The sequence below is a fragment of the Catharus ustulatus genome, chromosome 4 (assembly GCF_009819885.2).
Source record: "Catharus ustulatus isolate bCatUst1 chromosome 4, bCatUst1.pri.v2, whole genome shotgun sequence".
In the NCBI taxonomy this organism is placed as follows: Eukaryota; Metazoa; Chordata; class Aves; order Passeriformes; family Turdidae; genus Catharus; species Catharus ustulatus.
The window spans coordinates 21,503,355-21,524,762 of NC_046224.1; the positions used below are offsets into that span (position 1 = coordinate 21,503,355).

At 44.1% G+C, this 21,408-nt stretch overlaps 2 protein-coding genes across 5 annotated transcripts in view; one reads left to right on the forward strand and one right to left on the reverse strand.

The window, feature by feature from the left end:
* FAM234B (family with sequence similarity 234 member B) overlaps positions 1 to 2,420 on the forward strand; it is a 21,620-nt gene extending 19,200 nt beyond the window's left edge. For both annotated transcript variants that reach the window (XM_033057762.2, XM_033057763.2), the window contains exon 13: positions 413 to 2,420. In XM_033057762.2, coding sequence (XP_032913653.1) covers positions 413 to 418 — 6 coding nt within the window. In that variant the 3' untranslated portion in view covers positions 419 to 2,420. The remainder of the gene's footprint in view (positions 1 to 412) is intronic.
* On the reverse strand, positions 2,360 to 16,554 carry GSG1 (germ cell associated 1). 3 transcript variants are annotated; one of them, XM_033057765.2, is made up of 9 exons: positions 16,277 to 16,554; positions 15,398 to 15,572; positions 14,341 to 14,407; positions 10,202 to 10,283; positions 9,744 to 10,062; positions 7,148 to 7,195; positions 4,946 to 5,098; positions 4,715 to 4,826; positions 2,360 to 3,523 (listed from the first exon to the last, which is right to left on the reverse strand). In XM_033057765.2, exons 4-9 carry the CDS (start codon positions 10,262 to 10,264, stop codon positions 3,211 to 3,213), a joined length of 1,008 nt encoding a protein of 335 aa, XP_032913656.1. In that variant the 5' UTR covers positions 10,265 to 10,283; positions 14,341 to 14,407; positions 15,398 to 15,572; positions 16,277 to 16,554; the 3' UTR covers positions 2,360 to 3,210. The 3 variants fall into 3 exon arrangements, with proteins under 3 accessions (XP_032913656.1, XP_032913658.1, XP_032913657.1); XM_033057767.2 differs by lacking the exon at positions 10,202 to 10,283 and adding an exon at positions 12,155 to 12,349 and having other exon boundaries at positions 16,277 to 16,553; XM_033057766.2 differs by lacking the exon at positions 10,202 to 10,283 and having other exon boundaries at positions 16,277 to 16,552.
* Positions 16,555 to 21,408: the final 4,854 nt, after the last annotated feature.

Consider the following 21,408-nt stretch of genomic DNA (forward strand, 5'->3'; position numbering starts at 1 on the left):
CAGGAATCCCTAATGAAATCCAGGCCTTTGAAAACATCTGATATCTTCCCTACAGACACAGTTAAGCTGCTCTTTGGGATGGAAAGGGACTGGTGGGATGCAAAGTGACTGTGTGCAGATGACTGGCTGCCCCTTGGGCATAAGCTGGACAGATTGTGAAGCAAAGATGTGCTTAGGGAGTTGAACACAGCACAGGATCTTGGAAAGAAACAGGGATGATGATTGTAAGAGACTGAGAGATTTGCAGAGGGATCAGAGAGGTGGGAATGAGATCACTTGTTTTGACATGGGCAAACAAGGGTCCTCCATATAACGGTGCCCAGGTTCTGTTGCTGACTTGTAAATTACTACTTTACCAGACTGGATGATAATAGATTTTGGCTTTAATGTTTGTTTGCCTTTCCTTCTTCAGCTCTAGCCTGGTGGTTCCTCAGATGTTGGTTGGATCTGTGGCCTGTATGGGGTATATAGGAAGCTGCTCTGTGTATCTTCAGGAAGACGGCTATATAGAGGGAATGGGGGCTAAAAACACTTCCCCTTTCTTCAGCTATCTGGGGAATGCTGCTGGAGGCAGGTTTGACCTAGGCAGACCTGTTCTGTACCAGGGAAACGTTGTTCAGCAACTCCCCCTCCATATGCTGTTCTTGCATGCTTCCTTCCAGGTAACAAATGTGATTTTAGAGTTTATATACATATATATATAAAATCAGGCTTTATATATATATGTGCTAATTTATACAATATATGTATATTTTTTGTATGTTTAATTTATGAACAAGGTTTAGGACACACCTTTTTATGTCTAAACAGTGTTCCCAAGCAGTCTAACAAGCTCTGTGCCTAGAATGGGCCATGATGAGTCAAGGCAAGTGGTGTGGCTAAAGGACATCTTTAATCTTTTTATTTTTGAAGAAAAGACTCTGGCTCCTGCAGGGTTAGTGTTACCCACAACTTCTCCTTCAGCTCTCTTGTCCATGCAGTTGCCAGACTCACAAACTAGTTCTGTGGCTGAATAACCTAATCTGGAGAAAGATGGTCTCCACAGCATTTTCCAGACCCATGCACTTGTGTCTTTCTTTCCCAGTTCCAAGTTCAGGGCACTAAGTTCAGGCATATGTGGGTGATTTAGAAGTGAAAGATTCACAGCTTATTTCTCCCAATCCTTAAGGTTTGTATGAACCCACATTGTCGCTGTAACATCACACTGCAGTCCAATGGGTAGTCTCCCTTTGCAAATGTATCAGAGCCCCCTTGGGATACAAGTCTAGCAGATCCCGACTGTCACTGTAAAGGTCATTCAGTCTTGTCACAGAAAAGCTGATTCTTATGCTGCAGCTCCAGGTTCAGACAGAGACAGTACTAGAAGGCTCTTCTGTGCATATTTGACTGTTTTCTGAGCTCAATATTGCCATTTCCTTGCCAGTCTAGCCCTGTGTGCAGCTCCAGGAGGAACAAGCTACCCCTGGGACACATTTGCTTGCAGTGTGTTTTGAACTGTGTCCTAGAGTGTGCCCTCATTCTCTGTTGCATCTGAAGAGGATCTGCATGAATTTTCTTGTAGTAGAAAAGACAATGTAAAAGGGAACCACTTTGATGCTCCACAGCTTAGGGCAACAATACAGGAACTGCTTTTCTGCCATTCTAAGTCCGGCCTTTGACATTAAACAGAGGCAGGCTGAGATGAGAATTGCAAAGGACTCTTCTGTCTAGCATGTGCCCTTCCAGCCTCCCCACATTTCCCCATGAGTTGTGAGGTGACAGCAAGCAGACTTTGACCCTCCTTCATGGGCACATGATGGGCACATGAGCCATGGGTTTGCTCTTCGAGGCCCTTGACACCTCTCTTTGCTTTATCACCCTCTCTATCCTCCCACATCTCTATATAAAGCTTCCAGGGTAGCCCTTCAGGTTTAGCTGCAAGCCCCAAGGCTGGTCCTTGGGCCCTGATCTCCTAATGTCAGAGCCTGTGAACAGTTTGTATATGTTTAATGGTATTTTCATGTAAATAGCTTTGTATATATTAGCACAACTGTAGCAATGGCTCTAGGCCTGGCATTTTCCTCCAGACAGGGTTTAGTGTTTACAATTTGTAGTCAGTTAATAGAGCTGCATAATAGGACTGAAAGTGTGAGGACCAGTAATGTATGAGGGATTAAACAGGAGTGCTTCTTCCCTCCTGTCCAGCCACCACCTTGCTGGGAAAGGTGAATTGGCTGTTACCTAAATAGTTACTCTTCTGAGATTCTTCCTGAGAGAACTGATACTCAAGAACAGTGATGTTAGCTCCTCCTTAATGTGAATTCACCCTGCCCACACACCCCCCACCCTGCCCCCACTGTGAATAAAGAGTCTGTCTGTATATTGTTGGAAAAATGTATTTGAACTGCAGTGAAGCAAAATAAATACTGTGTACAGCATCATGTGTCATGTGAACCAGTGTTTCACCTTTGAGAGATTATGAGTTTGCTTGGGGTTTTGATTCAGGGGTTGTTTGCAGTACTTTTACAATGGACAAAAAGGAACAGATGAATAGAAGTAACAAACGTAAAAAGCAAAAGTCCTGCCAAATTCTTAAAGGTTGCAAAGAAACAGTAAAAAGACCCAGACAGCAAAGTACCTCAGAATGGGAGATTTTTGGGCAGAAAGCAAGAAAGGGACATGTGGGAGTCATTACAGATCGGGAAGAGGAGGAGACAGATGTCTGAAAGCTACCCCCTATTCCTACTGCTGCAGGACTTTTAATCTGGGGGCAGGAAGAAGAGTTTGGGCTTAGAAATTAAGACCAGACAGCGTATTCAGAGTGGGTGACAGCTGATCAGTATGAACACTGATTGCCTTCACCATAGCACTCAATGGAGGTGTTGATGGAAGGTCAGTGTGATACCACCAGTGCAATTTGCCATCTGGATGGTGGTCTGTTCCCAAGTGCAATACTGGGATAGGACATCTGACTCCTCTCTGAAAGTGCTTGGAGACAGCTGGCACAGCATGTCCCTTCAGTTTCACCTTTGTCAGATGAGGGCACCCATCACACTGTATATGACCAGGGAGGACCCCCAAACTTCTACTCTAGTTGGCCTGACCCAGTGCCTGCCTCCTCACTCCCTGAAGAGACAGGAAGAGCTCCTCAAAACCTGCTGGCAGTGGTGCCAGTGCTTGGTTCAGAGCTCTTGTGCCTCCCAAACCTGTTCTGTCCTTGTACACTCATCCCTAACAGCGATCCTCCCCGATTGTCTGGCCCAAGACTTCATCCAGGTCCAGCTCTGGTTCCCGCTGTAGTATTTTCTGCTGCAGATCAGTGTAGAAGTCGACTCCCTCAGAGACTGAATGGAAGGCCTTGCCTTTGGGCTCATAGTAGCTGCTTATTTGCTGTATGAAGCACTGATGGTGCTGAGGGTTCTCCTTGAGGCTGTCATCGTATCCCTTGATGTGGTTCCTTTTGAACTCCAGTATCGTCTTGGTGTAGTTATTGAGAGTGGTGACAGCAGAGGCCATGCAGCAGGTAAAGGAGGCCCAGGCCATGCTGCCAGAGACACACAGAAGAAGCACATGCTGTGAAAAGCCACATAGGGTAAAGGAACACTGTGACATACCCCAGTTCTCCCTGATTTGCCAGGCAGAAGCTACTGGGCACACACATGAACTAGAGCAACTAAGGCTCATAGCATTACAGTTTTTAAGGGTTATCCCACTCAAGATTCTTTTTAGATCAGTGGGATAAATATTGGTCATCCCCATGACAGGGAAGGGAGTGATACAGGGAAATGGGCAGCAGGAACATCTGGAACACGCCAGAGCAAGAGAGCACAGTTTGGAAGCAAGTTCTGTATTGCAAGGCTGTGCAGTGTCTTACTGTGTATGAGGTTTGTCTACCTGAGTGTAACCAAATTGCCATCCTGGCATTTGATGTCCACAGGTGGCTTTAAGAATCAATGTGGTCATCATCATACGCATTGCAAATTGAACCTGCACTTTCCATGGGCAACTGCAAGGCTCATCCAACTGTTTTTCAAGTCAGGTATGTCATGCTTGGCTGCTTCATCCTTTAGAGAAAGGCACACTGAGCCACTTGCTTTTTGCAGCTCCTCTTCCTGGCTCACAAGTGGCACTGTGGTCTATTGCCTGCCTTTCCTCCGTCCTGCACTAGAACCATCTTAAGATGACCTTTGCCTCCAGTGCAGTTTCCATTATATGGCTGGGCCAGCACTGGAGGAGATGGTATGACTGCTGGTTGGAGGCTGAGCTGTGCCCACATCTTTAGGCACATGTCTAGGCTTGGTGTTGCAGGAATAGACTTTTTGGCCCAGCATTGGTTAGTGAAGATGCCAAACCAGCATGCAACTTATTAAAATTGCAGAAAAACAAGGTGTGTTTGAGAGCATCATTACAAGCGTGACATTGGCCTCTGCACACAAGGAAGAGTTGAGCCCAAACAGGGCAAACCAGCTGAAGGGCAAGCCTAATTAGTCAGCAGGGCTGAAGGCAATTCTTCAGGTGTGACCCCATTGTTTTCCCTGTCCTTTGGTAGCTTTTCATTTAAGTAGCCACCATTTATTAAAACAGGGTGAGGCAAAGACAGGAGATGAACAGTAGGAGAACCATGGTCCACTGTCTTTGGAACACACAGAAGGTCAAGAAAGGAGGAGGAAGCGGATGGCATGGCTGAAGCTCTAAAGGCTGGGGAGGGGTGAAGATGGCTTCAGAGCTCACATACTAGAATGCCCAGCCATAGTCCCACGTGTGCGGTCTCCAGTCCTCTGGTCCCAGATTAACTGTTGCCTGGAAGACTTGACTGTACATCATGTGTGCCACCATCCCAAGGAGACCTGGACACAAAGGACAAAGCAAAGAAATTACAGCAGGAGCTAGAGCAGCATATTTCAGCCTTGAGTGAAAAAGCAGGTGCTCCAGTGCTGAGATTCCAAGACTACAGTAATACACTTACCTGACAGCACTGAGGAGACAGCAGCAAAGGCATTGAGCTTCATCCCACAGACAGGATTGCCAGTATGCAGAATTTCCACCATCATGAGGATGAAGCTGATGAGCAGCAAGCTGATGTACAGCATCTCTGAACCCAGAGACAGCCACAGGATTCCTGCCAGGAATACAGGATGAAACCATGCTCAAGGAAGAATACTCCCCTCTCTCAACCCAATCCTGAAAGGATGTCCTTTGGATAGAAGGGAATGAAGCAAAACATTAAATACCCAAAAGCAATCTCCCCAGCCTGTGAGCAAGGGATAAATGGATGCTGTAGGGGACAGAGTGTGTGTCACAGAGGATGGCTTGGCTCTTCTAGCATGGCAGAGCTGAGAGGAACCAAAATGCCCTCTGTAAACAAGCCAGCATTATTCACAAACAGCAAGGAGGAAAGCAAAGGGAGAAAGACAAGGGGAGCTTAATAACTATTAGCATAAATGGTCCTAGGTTAGCATAATGGTCATAGATTGCCCACGAACACATCAGAACTCTAATCACAACAACGAAAGCAAACAACTTTTAACCTGGGACTCAACTAGTTTAGAACTACATGGTACCCCAAGACTGTCTGGGACATGGCCTCTGGAATTCAAGAAGCCTCTTGCAAGCCTGTATTCCTCACTGAAACCCCAATTAAAATGGAAGTGCATTCCTTGGGTTGATATCCAACCAGGGCAGTAACACTGACCACTCACCCTGCTTCTCGAACAGAGCGCAGGTACTTTTATGCTGGGATTTAGAATGGGATTTAAGTGATACCACAGTCCACAGCTGAGCTGAGTTCTACAGCTGTGCAGTAAGAATTGGAGATGAAGGCACTCTGTAATGCTGGGCTGTGGAAAAGCACAGGATTCACTGAGGAAGAAACATTAATCTGACAAATGAAGCAGCACTGTGAACACTACTGTTAGCAACTATTAATGGCTGTAGAGGAGACATTCAGCTGGGGAAAAGGAGTGTGAAAAAAACCCTCATTAATGTGGCACTGACTTGAATACTCAACATCATTAGTGCCATATAGTCACCCAGCTCTTTATCAGAAATAGATGAGCTGCATTCCCTGTTTAAAGGAGCTGGCTTGCTTGCTGCATCACCATCAAGGAGAATATTTCATTAAAGGTCAGACTGTCAAAAGTATTCTGGAGGTTGCAGGCACCACACATACACAGAGACCTTTGCATCATTTTCTTTGTGAGTGCAGGCTTCCCACTGATGATGCGTGATTTGGTCTTGTAATGTTGCCCGTATATTGAGGAGCTGCTCTGCACACACCCAGCTCAGCCAGCTCATCCCACCATCAGCAGTCACACCACCTTGTCCAGTTCTAACCCAGCTATACAATGGCACCTGCACCAATCATGCTAAGATGATACTTTGTGCAGGAAGGGGTGAAAATGGTGTTTGCAAATCCCCAGCATTTACTACACCCTTGCTCTCATGGTTTGAATGCCAACACAGGCTCTGCACCTGAGGCCTTTCCCTTCACATACAAATGTCTTCTGAAATTACTTGCCTCCAGCCTCCATCTCAGGGAATAGTTAGCAAGCCTACACCAATTGAAAAGCCTTCATTAAGCAGAATCTCTGTAGCATATGTACATTTACATCAAAGTATACTGAAGTTATCCACAGGGTGATTTGAAACATGTTGACAATGACAGGAGGGGTGATCCCTCCCACCCAAATGTAGTCTTGTATTTAATGAGGCCAGGACTTCACCTTGAAAACATAACTTTCAGATGTTCAGACGTACCACAAAGTAAGAGGTGATTCAGCTTCCAGATTCATCATATTAGACCCCAAAACTGAAGCACTAAGTTAACATGTAGCCTGTGTGGGAGGGACTGCCCTGAGGCTGCATCCATCCTCTTCCCCTGTACTACAGCAAGATGACAACTCCAGTCCACGCAACTTACTACATGAAACAAATCCCACTTCATACTGGAGGGAATCTGAGTTTTCTAGCACTGACTTCACAAATGGCAGTGGTTTATGCCAACATCTGGGAGGAAATCTTTGCTCTTTTAGCAACCACAAGGACAGGATTTTATGCCTGGCTCTTTGGGGACTCACCCTGCTGTTCCCACACAGGCAAAATGTTGGAGGTCCCCCATCCCAAGAGATACACTCTATAGCTACAGTGAAATACAAGGATTTGCTCTTACCTCTCTCTGCTGGTGGTGAAAGCTCAATAAAGCTGCGGCATTTCTCTTCTGAAACACAAAACCAAAGTTTTTTGTTCATAAAACAATGCAGGGAACATAGAGGAAAAGAAAATATCTTCATCTCACTCTCTTTTCAGTGCATACATCCAGTCATCCCTGAATCTATCCATCAGACCTCACTGCCAGTCTTTTTCTGACTATGTTTCCAGACCTTCACTGAGGCAAAGGATGAGAAGGCAACATTTTCCTGCAAAACTAGAAATGGCCTTTTGAAAAAAAAACTTCAGCAATTCATAAATCTTACTAGCCTCTGGTGAATAGAAAAATCTGTTGCTATTCATTCACAACATTACTGATGATCAGGTCTGTTAAGGGTGTAGCTTGTAACAGACTGCAGATCCATCACTTCTGCTGAATTCCCACACACCCTAATCTCAGAAGAGCATTTCTAGCACTGCTTCTCAAAGAAGAAAGCAAAAAAAGAACTTCCAAGTGAAATACTTCATGACAGAGATGCATGTCCCCCTTCTGTGGCAGAGGCTCACACAAAAATATGGTCCTTGGTCCTCACATTTTAGGCAAGCTATTTCAACAAATTGTGTTAATATTTTCTTTGGTTTTTTATGTTGGCCAGGCGCAAACTACTCAGTCCCAGCTGAGGATCCATCATTATTATCTGTAGGTCTCTGCTCCTGCATAGTGCATTACTGCATTTGAGGGTCCTCTCCTCCACTTGGCACAGTATTTTCTCCCAGACATTTCCGCCTCACATAAGAATCTCATTTTCTTAATTTCTATCCCCACTTCTAATCTTTCCAAATCTCCTGTGTTACTTCTGTCATCCACAGCTCTCAGGATGCTACCCAGTTTCGTGCCATCTGCAGTTCTCATTAACTTGCAATTTGCTACTTCACCTAGAACTGTAATGAGGATATTCAGTAATGGCTCATCTAAACTGATCCTGAGATTAGCCTGAATAATAAAATCCTTTCTCCAGCTGAACTCAAACCCCTTTCATTCTGAGTAGTCCCTTTTTTGTTGTTTTTCTTGTCTATGCAGTTGCTTCAAAGATGCACAGTAGTGGGTGGGTTGTGCTTGATTTACAGGAAGCAGGAGACTGAGACTGACTGTGCTTCTACCCCATGCTCTATCCCGTGTTCTGCTGCAATCCAGATGTTACATACTTTCTGTGTTCCTTCAGGCACTGGGGTTATTCCAGGACTGCCCAGTGGACAAAAAAGTCGTTTAGAGAAATCAGTCAAGGGATGTAGTTTCATTCCCAAACGCATAATGGAAAAACAACCCAACCCAACCCAGTTCTAAATAAACACATCTCCTTTCACAGTCCGTCTGGAAATGCTCACAACAAAAAGCAGCCCACTTGTTAGGACATGAGAGTTTCAAGCACTTTCCCTTCTGCTCCAACCCCTCCTCTGTCTGCTTTTCTTCACCAGTTATTTATTTTCAAACTCTGACAGCAACAGAGATGAAAAATACTACACTGAAAGGGTGGCTTGGTTAAAGCAGGTGAGATGTTTGTACTTGAGCACAGCTGAAGGGAGGGTGGTGGGCTCAGGGGAATGACCCTGATGAAAGTGACTTTCATCACTCTACCTTTAGATAAAAATCTCTGTGTCGGCCACCTTCTGGATTGGTTCTGATACTTGATGTGTGTACCAGGAGTAAAGATCATCTGAGCACTGCAAAGCATCCACCTGTGCTGGCTTGGCACAGGTTGCAGCAGAAGCACTTGAGCAGGTCTGGGCAGGAACAAGTCAAGGGTGAAGGGAAGCACCAAAGGTCTCTAGTACATGTTGCACAACCAGTCCCTGGCAGGATTTACACTGCCAGTCCCACATGGTCAAAAATCACAAATGAAACCTGTCACAATATCACAAAAACTAAAAACAATTACAGTATTGCAGCTCTAATCCTCAGGTCAATTAACCTCCTAGCTTTAGTTCCTTTGGGTTCAGATCTTCCAGTTTTTTTCTCTGTTTCTATAAGGTAGTTATTATCTTTCTCTGTATTTTTTTCTTTAAGAAAAGCCCAGTCTCTGTTTAATAACACAAAACTACTCAGTTTGGTGATTTAAGAACACCAGCTATTGTAGTTCTCACAGTTATAGCTAAAAAAATAACATCTCCATAAAATTACTGTACTTATATTTCTGAGAGGACATGCACAAATTTACCCTGAAGAGCATGAAGTAAGCTGTGCATAGGAATGGAGATACGGGGAAGGAGAAAGAAGGCTCATGGAAGTTCCCATCAGGAACTTCAGGATTAACACTGGAACATCAGGAACCATGAGGATGAACAGTGCCATCATAAAGTCACTGCCATCACCACCATCACTTGCATTTCACAGCCTCTATTTCAGGCCAAAGAGACAACCATTCTCCATTTCCCTGCTCGTTGAACATTCCAGTGAAGGACAGAAATATATTGACTGCAGCAGTGCACAGGGCTGATACCATCTAGGAAAAGGTAGAAGACTTTTCTCCTGAGTATTCTCAGCCTCCCACCTTTCAGTTTCCAGCTTCTGGGGAGTAAATACAAGGCAATAAGTTGTGGCTGCCTGAGCAACACACTACCTGTCCCTTCCAAGCTCTCTTCACAGGAAAGCCACATCCCTGTGTGGAAGTATCTGAAGGCAAAGCGGTCATCTCCAGTCTCCCAGCTGTAGTGCACTGAGTCCTCAGATGAAATGTTGCTTGGATCTCCTTCAGATGGAATGGGGACACCGATGCACTGAGGGGCTTTGGTCTTCCCACACAAAGGCTTGGGTACTTTCTGCGTCCCGGTGCACCAGTAGCTGCCCAGCAAGGCTGTGGTGGAGAGGGTGAGAGCCAGCAGGTTCAGGATGACAGCCAGGAAAGTGCGGCGCAATGGCAGTCCCTTCAGCAGCTCCATCTGCAACACACAAAGAGGAGAGACCATCACACCAACCACTTATCCCACATAGCCTTATGAATCCCACCTTTTCCCAGCATGCGTCTGTGGGGAGGGATTATGAGCACTCTGCCCTCCTCACAACATCCCAGCAGCTCACCCAGCATGGAAGAACCATTTCCAGAAAGCCAGGGCAGTGGACCAATAGGTCAGCTTCAACCATTTCAAAGTATGCTGAGTATCTGTACTGGGGAAGAGAGGGTGACATGGCAGGGCTGAGTGCATTGAGGTGTCTGAGCACATGAGCAAAATGAAAGGGACATCAGATTCATCCATCTCAGAGATGACAGGGAGAAACTGTTAACCATCTTTCCTGAACACTGTGTGTTACCTTTACATGAAATATAATGAATGCTCTCTCCAACTACATGAGAAATCTTGCTGCCAAGTGTCCCACAACACTTTTTCAAGCAGTTCATTACTGCACCTAGGGAGGAGGAGAGTATAGTGATTTCTCAGTGGGAAAAGGCTGGAAAATGTTCCCCTATTGCTGAAGGTCACACATCAAAGCAGTGACCAGCTCAGCAAGGACACCTGGCTATCCAGACCTGGCCTCTTAAGTACATGACACAGAGCAGCATCTTCCACCTGAGCTCTCATCTGCACATCAGAAATTTGGTAGGGTGGTGGGATGACAGCATCTCTGCTTTCACACAAAGTGCCAAAGGTTTTTTTCCCTATAAGAGTGAATGTTGCCACAAACATTCTTACTGATTTCATCTCGTCAATAAAAGTAATTCTCACTCAGAGGGAAGATAAAGACTTTAGGGTTCCTGCAAAACCCTGCCCTGACTCCTGAGAGCCCCAAAATACCACTCCATAGATTGATTAGATGTCATCTACCCACACATCAACTTTCCTGTAATCAATGCATGTCTCTTCCCACGTGGCACTCCCTATGTTTGGCACAACTTCATCCAGATACTCCCACCCTTTCCTATTTATGACTCTGAAAATCTATTTACCCATGAATAGATTCAGTTTGTACAGACACTGCCTGCTGCTGGTCCTCTTCACTTAACTTTGGCTGACTCACCTGAGGCTGAACGTGTGAGAAAGACCCAGCATTCTGTGGAAAATACTATAAATAAACAATACAAGACCCAGCTTTGCATTGTTTGTGACTGCACCACAGATAAAAGTGGTGCAGTTAGAATCATTTTTTCTGCTAACCAGCAAGCTTGGAAACATGGTCAACAAAGATGGTCCTGAAGCGCCTTTCGAAAAGCAGGACATTATTAGCATCTCATCACACTGAGAAAGCAGTGCCTGACCCCAAAAATCCTCATTGAAAGCAAGAAAATACTCAGCTCCTGAAATTTTCTTGCATTTTTTCATACTCTGGCTTCTTTTGTCTCTTCACCAGGACACTCCTTTCTGCACCCTGGAGATGGTAACATCTTAGTGATGCCATAACTAATGGCTTTCAGGATTTGAAGGTACATTGAATATCACCATTTTTGCAGAGTAGGCACCTCCTAGGAAGAGTTTCTGGCTAAGATTAGTGGCAAACTTCTCACTGAAAGTTTTTTTGGTGGAAAATTTGCCTTATGACTGAAAAGGAAATTACAGATAAAATTGCTCTTCTCAACAACATAATTTTTCACCTGAAAATTGAAACCTTCAGCACAAAAAGTTTTTCAGTTTTTCATCGATGCCTAATTGTAAGATTTTCTGTCACCCGGTTTTGGGTTGATAATGCTTTCATTTAACAAAAAAAATTCCACTCACAATATTTATAAAAATCATCTTTCTAATTTAAATCTTCAGTAGTGGGGAAAATGTTCTCTCCATTTGATTTATGACAGTAGTTGAAAGGCCGTATAATTTCAGGAAGAATGTGAGGGAAAAGACATAAAAAATACAAGAAACAAATGAGTCAGAAGTAGGAAGTGGATCAAGGATGCAGAAGACATATGGAATGAGAACCAAATCTCAACTACTTCCTGAAAACATTGTTAGGAAAACTTCCCTCCACAAAATCCAAGCACTCACTGATGATAACCAACCACAATATCTAGAGAGCCCCAAAAGGAATGATAGTTGAATTTACCTTAGCAGCAGGTCTTTGAAGTCCTGTTAATTTGGATGAACAGCACAGGAGTGGGACTCACGCTTTGCCTGCTGTTTTGTTCATCTCTATATCCTCCAAGAAACCCAACTGCTGCAATATCCCTTCCTCCTTTGTCTGATCCCCTCCTCCTTTGCCTCACCAGTGATTATTAAATGCGATCCTTCTGACCAGCAGCTGTTTGGTGGAAAACGGTCATTTTGTAATCCACAATGCAATCACAGCACAGCTGTTCCGAGAGATTATATGGGAAGCGATTGGTGCTGTGGGTTGGGATTAAATGCAGAAGAGTGACCTGTATTAACTAAGTAGAAGGTTTCTTTAAAACACTGAAAGATTCCAGCCATGCCCATGTGGTAGCTATTTGGGAGCTTGTATGGAGGAAGATGGCAGCTTCAGCCAATGCTGCAGGGGAGGAGTGACCTTAGCTTGGAAACTGCCAGCACCCTTGGCATCAGCTCACCCCTTGCACTGCGCACTGTCTCAGCACAGTGGCAAAGACCAAAAGCATCCTAGCCCTAGGATATCTTCCTGGCCACACCTGATAATTGCAGAAAGGGTAGAATAAAAAAAAAAAAAGGGGAGATGAATGTTTATGCAACTGCATCTTCTCTGTGGACTGAGTATTTCATCACTGAAGAGATACCAATACAGCTCTCCCCATGGGCACTGGAAATTTTGATGCCAAAAAGAGCTCTTAGCAGAAGAGCTGCTGAGTGGCAGACTGACACCATGGCCTCACCACCACGAAGGAGGTATTTGAAACTGCAACAAGCCAAGCCAATAGTCAAAGGATAGGAGTATAAGGCAGATTTTCAGTGTAACTTGTAGTGCAAAATGTGAAGATCACTGGGAATCCCAGCTGGTTCACGCTGGAGGAATTTGGGAGCCTAGTAAGAAGAGGCAGAGATTCACATTCTCACAGAGTCCCCTCTGAGGTCTTGTCCTGAAAGTTTAAAGGCTCTCCAAATACCTATGTGGTATCAAACCCATGAAGAGTGACATCATCTCTCATGAGAATGTGCTAGCCACCAAAGGGCAGAGCTGCACTGACTCAAACTGCAAGGGAGGGGAGCATCCCAAAGGAAGACACATCCTGCCTTCCCACCGTGCCCAGTGCCAAGCGGGTGACGCTCGCACCACCGCTGGGAGGGAAGGAGGCAGATTCCCTGCATGCTGCTCTGCCAAGACAGAGGAAACCAGTGATGCATCCATTCTCATCCCCCACATCTCACACCAGAGCCCAGGTGCAGGTGCAGGAACAGCTCAGGGTGACAGCACAGCCTGTGACAGCCCCACACACGGGCAGCAGATGGAAAAGTTCATGGTCCAGAACACAGGCTGTGTCCCAGGCTCCTGACCCTTCCTGCCCTGAGCAGAACAGGCAGCAGCTCTGGGGTTATTTTAATCCCAGTCGCTGCATAAACTCCTCTAATATAGATAAGCATTTCTAAGACGGACTAACTGAAAGCAATGCTAAATGTCCCTGTGCTCTATGGACTGCCTGCAGGTTTTTGATTAATAAAAAGGTTCTGTTTGAAACAGATGTGCTTAATTTACTGAAGTAGGTAGAACAACAGCTGATGCCATTTAAAAGGGGAGTGATTTCTGTTTTTCTTTCTTTTTTTCAGTCTGTCTGCATCTGGACACCTTAAATTTAACTTCTAAATGCCCAGTTAAAAAAAAAAAAAAAAGCAAAAACAAAGAAGCCTGGTTTACAAGCTCAAGAATAGATAAAGTCCATCTCTACTGATAATCCTTAGCACCTTCCTAATTTTAAGCTTGGTTAGAGTATCATTAAAACCCAAGATTCTCTGTCAGTTTCTGAAGCTGGGTTCGTGGCACATGTATCAATGAAATTAAACTGAACTAACTTTTATATGGATAAGAATTCATGTTGGGAAATAAATTTATCAGAAATATGCTATGGTTTAAAAAACATGCTTAGAGCAGATTTAGCATTCTGAGTAATGGCAGATATTTATCCTTCCAGAAGATGGCAATCTTTCTCTAGTCTTCTTTTTGGGAGTCTCTGCTGCTCACGTGTATGCTGGGGGGAAGCAACACTGAAGTTTAGACTTCTATTCCTTCCCTTGAAATTCCTCCCCTTGAAATTCCTCCCCCCCCACACTATTTTTTCTACATTTTTATGAACACAAACTCTTTACCTTGACTCTGAAATAGGGTGTGGGTCTTTCTGTTGGAGTTATCTGAGCCTGGGAACCCTTGAAATCACTGGGAAAAGAAAAAAAAGAGGAACGATTGCAGGAACTTAGCTTTTGCTCACCTTCTGCCCTGCATGAAACTATTCCTTCTTACACTTTTCACAATATTTTGTCAAGTATCACACTAAATTTCCCCAGATTATTGCACACAACTCATAGAACACCAACACCAGAGTATGCTTCCTGATGTTCAACAAACTCCCCTTCACAAAATTATGGGGATTTTATCTGGTTTGGATTTGGATTTTGGTTGGTTGGTTTGTTGGTTTTTTTAAAATTTTTTATATCAACCTCACCTCAATCTGACCTATTATAGACAGGAAAATCAAGCTGTATCTGTCTTTCACCCTGCTGTGCCTCCAGTTTTCTCCTCTTTGTATCTGATATTTCCCACCATAACTTGGCTTGGCTAGAGTTTTTGGATGTCTCTTTCTCTTTGAACTCAGCAGCAGCCAGTCCCTGGTGACTCGTTTAAAACTCGCCCATTGAAGTGAATGCCCATAGCAGTTGATTTCCTGTGCAATCAGCCAAATGCTTGACTTATAGAAACAAAACAAGGAAACTAAATGAAAAAAACAAAACAAAACAAAACAAAAAAACCCACAAAATCTTTGCACAGCACCACTGTGGAGATTGCCAACTCTAAAAAAGCCTGGGCGTGGACAAGTGATGCAGTTTTATCCTGGCTCTATCACCAGCCTTGGGTGTATCCTGCCCCAAAGTGACAAATTCAACTCCCAGGGATGTCGGTGGAAAAGAAGGTCAAGGAGACCTTGCAAGATAGGGCCCAAAACTTGCAATATTTAACGGGTGGGTCTCAAGAGGCACAGGACTCCCCAGAGCCCCCCATGCAGCGATCCTCCAGGGACATCAGGGACCATTTGCTGTCCTGACATTGGCTCTTCAGCTGACCTGAGGAGGAAAGGAGAGGAGGAAGGGTGGCTACTCACACCCAAAGAGTCACTCTGTGAAAACTGGACAAAGACAGGCTCATACTCACCCCTCATTCCACACATTCCTCGCACATGACACTTCCCACCGCTCCTGTTCTTGCTGTTTGTACAGGAAGATCACTCGGACCCGCAGTCCCCTCCCTTACTGCCACGCAGAAAGCAGGATGTCTCCCGAGTGACAGGGACATGGAGAGAGCCAGACTTCTCAAACCCTGTGACAGACTGCAAATGCCAGATTTCTCCCTGAGCTCTGAATAATTCCACTCAGATTGTAACCTTTATTTAGCTGTTTGCATGATGCATTAACTCTTGCTCTGAAAATGACCTCACCAGGCATATTTTTTCTAGCCTAAGCACATTTAAAGGTGAATTCTGTTTTCAAAGATGATCAGCTTACATTACAAGACACTGAGACTGTGGCAGAAATAAAGATTGAACTGGACTAAGTAAATGCTTCTTAAAGATGGACAAACAAGTCAGTCTGGACCTAACTACTTTTTTTTCTTTTCCTTCTAATTCTTTTTTCTCAAAACAAGTCTTAGTTGGCTGGATTTTTTTTTCCTAATCTTTATGGTTGTCAGCCACTCAAAAACCACACAGAAAGCACACATGAAAAGGAAAAAACCAGATGCAGCAGCAAAGATTTTGAGGGCTCATTATTGATTCTAGGTGTCTCAATTTCTGGATAGAAAATTTAAGACTATATATTACATATAAGGTTAGGGTGTTGCTTTTCACAGAGTACTTAAACTCTAGGATGCATTCACCTAAGCACACAGAAAAAAAATAGTATTTATGTAATTTAGCTAGCCATAAACTGTAAACAGACAACAAAACCACAAATTTATACACAAATCTGTAAGGATATTAAAGAGGTGCCAGTCCAGAAAAGGATCTGTACAAAACTCAAGTAGATAAACACTTACCTTATCCACTGGTCACTATTCCCATCTGCTCTCCTGAGGCATCCAGTGAAATACTCAAGGTGATCATGGATTTGCCCCCATGTCTTTCTGTCAGACTGAACATGTAGCAGCCAAGAAATTCCATGAGATCTGACCAGCTGCTTTGAAATGTACCCAGCCTGTCATTTTATTGATGGTTTCATTCTTTCTGAGCTCGCTAAATCATCACAGCACATTATATCAGCTGCTAGATTGGCAGGGCGTCCACTTCTGCAGAATGAGCCTTTGTAATTTGGTAGTCCCCTCTATGAAAATTGTTGCTACTTTTAAATCTACCACTGACGAGATCTCAGTCTGTTACTACTCAGAATCACAAACATCCAGACTCAGTGACTGCCACAGGCTCATGGGGCTTCTTATCACCAAGAGGAGCCATTGCAACAACATAGTCCCCTCTCAGATGTAACAGAACCCAAAGAACTCTGGATAATCATTTCTAGCCATACACAGGATTCCTACCAGGGCTATAGCACATATTTTATGCAACTAACTGATATTGACTGTGCAGCAGAATATGATGGAGAACCCATCACATCCTTTGAAAAGTTATTCCAATGATTAATTAACCTCATTCTTAAAATTTTGCTCTTGCTCTGTGAGTAGTGTCTGCTTTAGCTTTGCAACCTGACCAGGCTTCTCCAACACACAAATAAATACCCAGTGAAGTGATTTCCTAAAAATGTTATTGTAAAAGTCACAAATCAATGCGTTTCATTAGAGGCACACAGTGTGATCTAACCAGCTGGCTGGTGGCCCAAATTCCTAGTTCTGTACTTGGCGCTGACACATAATTTTCCCCTCCCATCGGCCAAGTCATTAGTGGTGCATTTACACTGCAGTCAAAGCAGTGGCAATGATGGGGAGTAAACATTCAGTGCTTGTTTTAATTGGGTGTTGCTAGGAATTCACTCCAGCAATGTGGAGCACAATGCAGAGTACAAACCTAAGTCCAGAAACAGAGTAAACTGTGCTAAGCTCCCCATTGCCATGGCTGGACTGATAGTTCAAAATAGCCCTTGTTTCCATACACTACAAAGTTGGGTCTTTGGACTAATTCCCACAGATGTAAATCTGCAGCACAGGGGATCCTTGTTGATACTGGAATCAGCACAAAGACAGCGGGAGACTTTCTGTTTGGTACTAACAAAATTTAAGGACCTAAAATGAATCTGTGCAAAGAGTACTTCAAACATATGCAGGTGATCTTGGAGTCAAGGATATGTTTAATATGTTTTAAGGCAAAAAAAAAAATATTGAAACAATGCAGTTAAACCACATTGCACTTTGGTTTCTCTAATGGAAATGAGAAAGACAAAGCAACTGTTCTTTGCTTTAATTTATCTTTTCCTCCATTTCACTATGGTGAATCAGAATAAGCAGAGTTAGAGGAAGCCTTTAAAGATTATCTAATCAATCCATCTCTATCACTATGACCTTAGCACCCTGAAGAACTTCAAGCCTATTGTTAATTTTTTTTGCAAGGGACATACCACTCCATCCTGGAATAAAATCTCTTGCAATACCTTTTTTTCTACTCAAATCACAACATAAACCAGAAAACTTCTCTATCTCTACTAAGTGCCATGGTATCTATTCTACATCTGATTTATTTATTCACATGGATTGTCCTCTCAAGGCCACTGGAGCTAGGTGGTTTATTAAAGTTCTACTCACATGCTGGTATTTGAGGAACCAGTGCCTCAAAGGAAACATCTAAGCTAGCAGGAAAGGTTTGGAAATCTAAAAGAGTGAGTAAGACAGAGAGTTAGCTTTTTTAAGGCAAGGCGTGGGAGGTGTTTTCGTTCTTTAGCTATTAAAAACTCCTTGCTTTGACAAGAAAAAAAAAAGAGGGAAGAAAAAACTGGGAGGGGAAGGATTAATGAATAAAGAGGCAGCGTGGCAGGAGATGCAGCAAGCATGGTGGCCAGAAGGCACGAGCGAGTTTCTCAGGCTGTGTTCCCTGACAGGGCAGGGGTGGCAGCAGGCACAGATCAGAGGAGTCAAGGTCTAATACGCTGTCGGAAGAGAATAATGAGACCAGCTTTCCTTACAGTGCTGAGCAGAGGGGATTTGTTACAGTGGCTGCTTTGACAACAATCATGTTAGATATTAAAATTGCACCTTTTATCTTTCTGGATATCCTGATAATTATCCAGGATTGAGGGCATCTCCTTTTTTCCCTCGGATTTGATGCAGATTTGAGATTCCTTTCCACTCCTCCCTGGCATTTTGGAGCACTGACTTCACAGACAGTGCTGCTGTGGAGTCCAATCTCCCTGCTCATGCAGTGTGGGCAGCACATTGTGCCCCAGGGAGGAGACAGGTCAGGACAGGGCAGCGGTGACACCAGCCTGGCCGCGTGCCCTGGAGCCCAGTGGGGCAGCAGTGCCAGGAGCAGCTGGTGTCACTGCCGTGGGCGTGGGGTGGATGCTGCACGTGCATGCCCTGCCAGGGGAGTTTCGGGGCACCCAGGCTTCCCTACAAGTCCTCAGGGGAAGGAGTGCCCCAGTTGTTAAAACACAAACACAAAATATTTTGGAGACAGCCAGCAGAGAAATTGGGCGTCTGCTTCTCTTCTGCTGTATTTTTTTTTTTGTTGTTGTTGGCTTTCTTTCTGTTGGGTATTTTTTTTCTTTTCTTGCTCCTCCTCTCTCCAGACCTCCTTGTTTCCTCATAGCCATGTTTCCACATGCCTGGGCAATCCCAGTTCCATGCATGGGGCAAGGACACCAGTTCCCAAGGGTGACCCAGCCATGGAAGGGAGGGGGTCAGGTGCAGTGACACCATCCTGGCCCAAGGGAGGCAGAACAAGGTGACCCTGCAGCCACAGCCAGGCTCTTTGTGCCTTTGTACTTGCATAAACCTGGGCCTTAATCTGGGTCTTAGATCACAGGCTATTTTTTCAATCAGGTTCACAGTTTAAGAAAAAAATATATATGTATAAAAACAACTGTCCTTCCTAACTCCCATCATTTTTTCTGTGCAGGCCCAAACTGCAATATCTCAAAAGTTCATTATTTATTTATTTGTGGGGGCCTTTGTCATAGATGACAAAATGTCTGTTTCTGACAGAAAAAGCGTGATTTATTTTAATGCAAGACATTGCTCAAAATGTGGTTTGTTGGGTTTTTTTAAAGAAAAAGTAATTAGGATATATTTTAATGTGGATAAACCAGAACATTCCCCTGCCAGCCTTGTTCTCAAGAAATAGCAAAGTGGCCTTGACTGAAATTAAAAACAAAACCAAAAAGAACCCTATAAATCCACTGAAGCAGACGTGAGCTAGATGATGTTGGTTTCAAGCCTGGCAAAGGCAAAAGCAACCAAAGCCAGACCTTGTGATGGAAGTGACTGTTATAAAAAAGAGGCAGCACTACCAGCACTGTCTGCTGTGTTCTCTGTACCCATTAACATGCTAATCTCCACATTAGTCTTTCCCAGGTAGCCAAGGACTATTACTGCTGAGCTTTACAACTAAGCATTAGGCATTGTGGCTAAACAGCTTGACTGAACAAGAATTATTTGCCATCACCTCATGTTACCACAGGCAGAACTCAAAGAAATTAGGTCAGGCAGAATGGAAAGAAAATTTCAGAAACCTCTTCCAAACAGTGAAAAGTAGTCCTCTGTGGTAGAGTTTCTCATGGGAAGCAAAGGATGCAGGCTGGATAATGCACTGGAAAATGTATTGCAGGCAAGAATCTTGCAGGAACTGGGCTAGGCTAGAATGTAAAATAATGGACTGGATGAGCTAGCAAGATTTTTCAATCTGTAATTTCTATGGTTAAAAAATTGCTACAGTTTGCATTGCTTGAAATTCCTTCACACGAGTTACAAAATCTCTGAGTGAGGCAGAATATGAGGCTGGAGCAAGAGAGGTGGGTCTGTTTTCTGCATGACACAAAGGAGGAGAAAAAAAAAAATGAAGCCTTCATCCTGGAAGAGGCTGTGAAACTGGGAGACTGGCTGGAGAGAAAAGGAGGGAACACAGCTTGGAGGCACTGCTCCCACAGGGCTGAAGCATGGGTGAGATACACTGAGGACACCATGGTGAAGATTTAGGGGCTAGGTCAGTGGTAAAGAGGGTGGCTTTGAGAGAGCAGTGACACTGCCCAAGCATGCTGCCATCACTCATGGCCAGTCTGCAGCTCTGGGTAAGAAGTGGGAAGGCTCAGCTCCCGCTCTCTGCATGACTCTCCAATATTAGTTTCTACCAACAGATTTTTCAATTATCAGAACATTTTGATTAGGGGCTTCTCTCCCACACTCCTTGTCTTTAAAACAACAATTTTCTGTTTTGCTTTGGTTTGAACTCAGATTTCAGAGGGCTGGATTAAAGCAAGGGATTGAAGAGCTGGTCTTTCACGCCAATCCAGGGCTGGAGAATAAATATCCTCAATTACTCCCATCAGTCATGAAGCCTCACACACACCTTTACCAGTGCACTGCAATCCTGACTTTCAACATCCCTAGCATTTCAGCTCATGACTGGATGCAGTCACAGGTCAGCCACACCCCTTTCAAAGCAGGGCACTGGCCTGTGCTAGGGCCCTTCACCACTTTTGGTAAATCTGTCTGTGTAGCAATCCTAAGGATGCCCTTGGGCTCTGCTAAGGGACACCTGAAGTCCAACCTTATTGAGCAATTCCCAGTTCTCTTCCCTAGGAGAGTTCAGTCAATCCTACTGTACCACATTTATTATTCCAGCTTTGGGACACCTCTAGGGCTAACACATCAGACCAGGAAAACAGCTCCCTCTGCAATCATCATGCTCCATATTTGGTACACAGGTGATGTGGGAAGTACAATATTGCTAAGATTCCAAACAAAACCATTCTTGAGCTTACTGGTGTTTCTTTCCACCCACAGTCTGTTACAGACCTTAAATGTGTGCTTCACGGCTTTGTTGGAGCAGATCTGCTGTTTTCCTCTCTTCATAGATTAAAATGCATTTTTTTGATTATTAAACGAAAATTAAAATCTATAAGGAACTTCCCCATAGAGCTTCTTAACCATTTTTACTGTGGCTTAAGCTCTGCACTGAAGATCTAGAGACTGTTGTTTTAAAAGCTCTTCTGAGGTCCTCCAGAAGC

What these genes read in the sequence shown, in the direction of transcription:
- GSG1 (XM_033057765.2), bottom strand. Translation starts at nt 10,264, where the DNA reads ATGGTTGAAGCTGACCTATTGGTCCACTGCCCTGGCTTTCTGGAAATG. An exon ending in TGTCTCCTCAGTGCTGTCAG is followed by an intron (nt 4,827 to 4,945) that starts GTAAGTGTATTA and finishes CTTTGTGTCCAG; the next exon opens with GTCTCCTTGGGATGGTGGCA. An exon ending in GACTATGGCTGGGCATTCTA is followed by an intron (nt 3,524 to 4,714) that starts GTATGTGAGCTC and finishes TGTCTCTGGCAG; the next exon opens with CATGGCCTGGGCCTCCTTTA.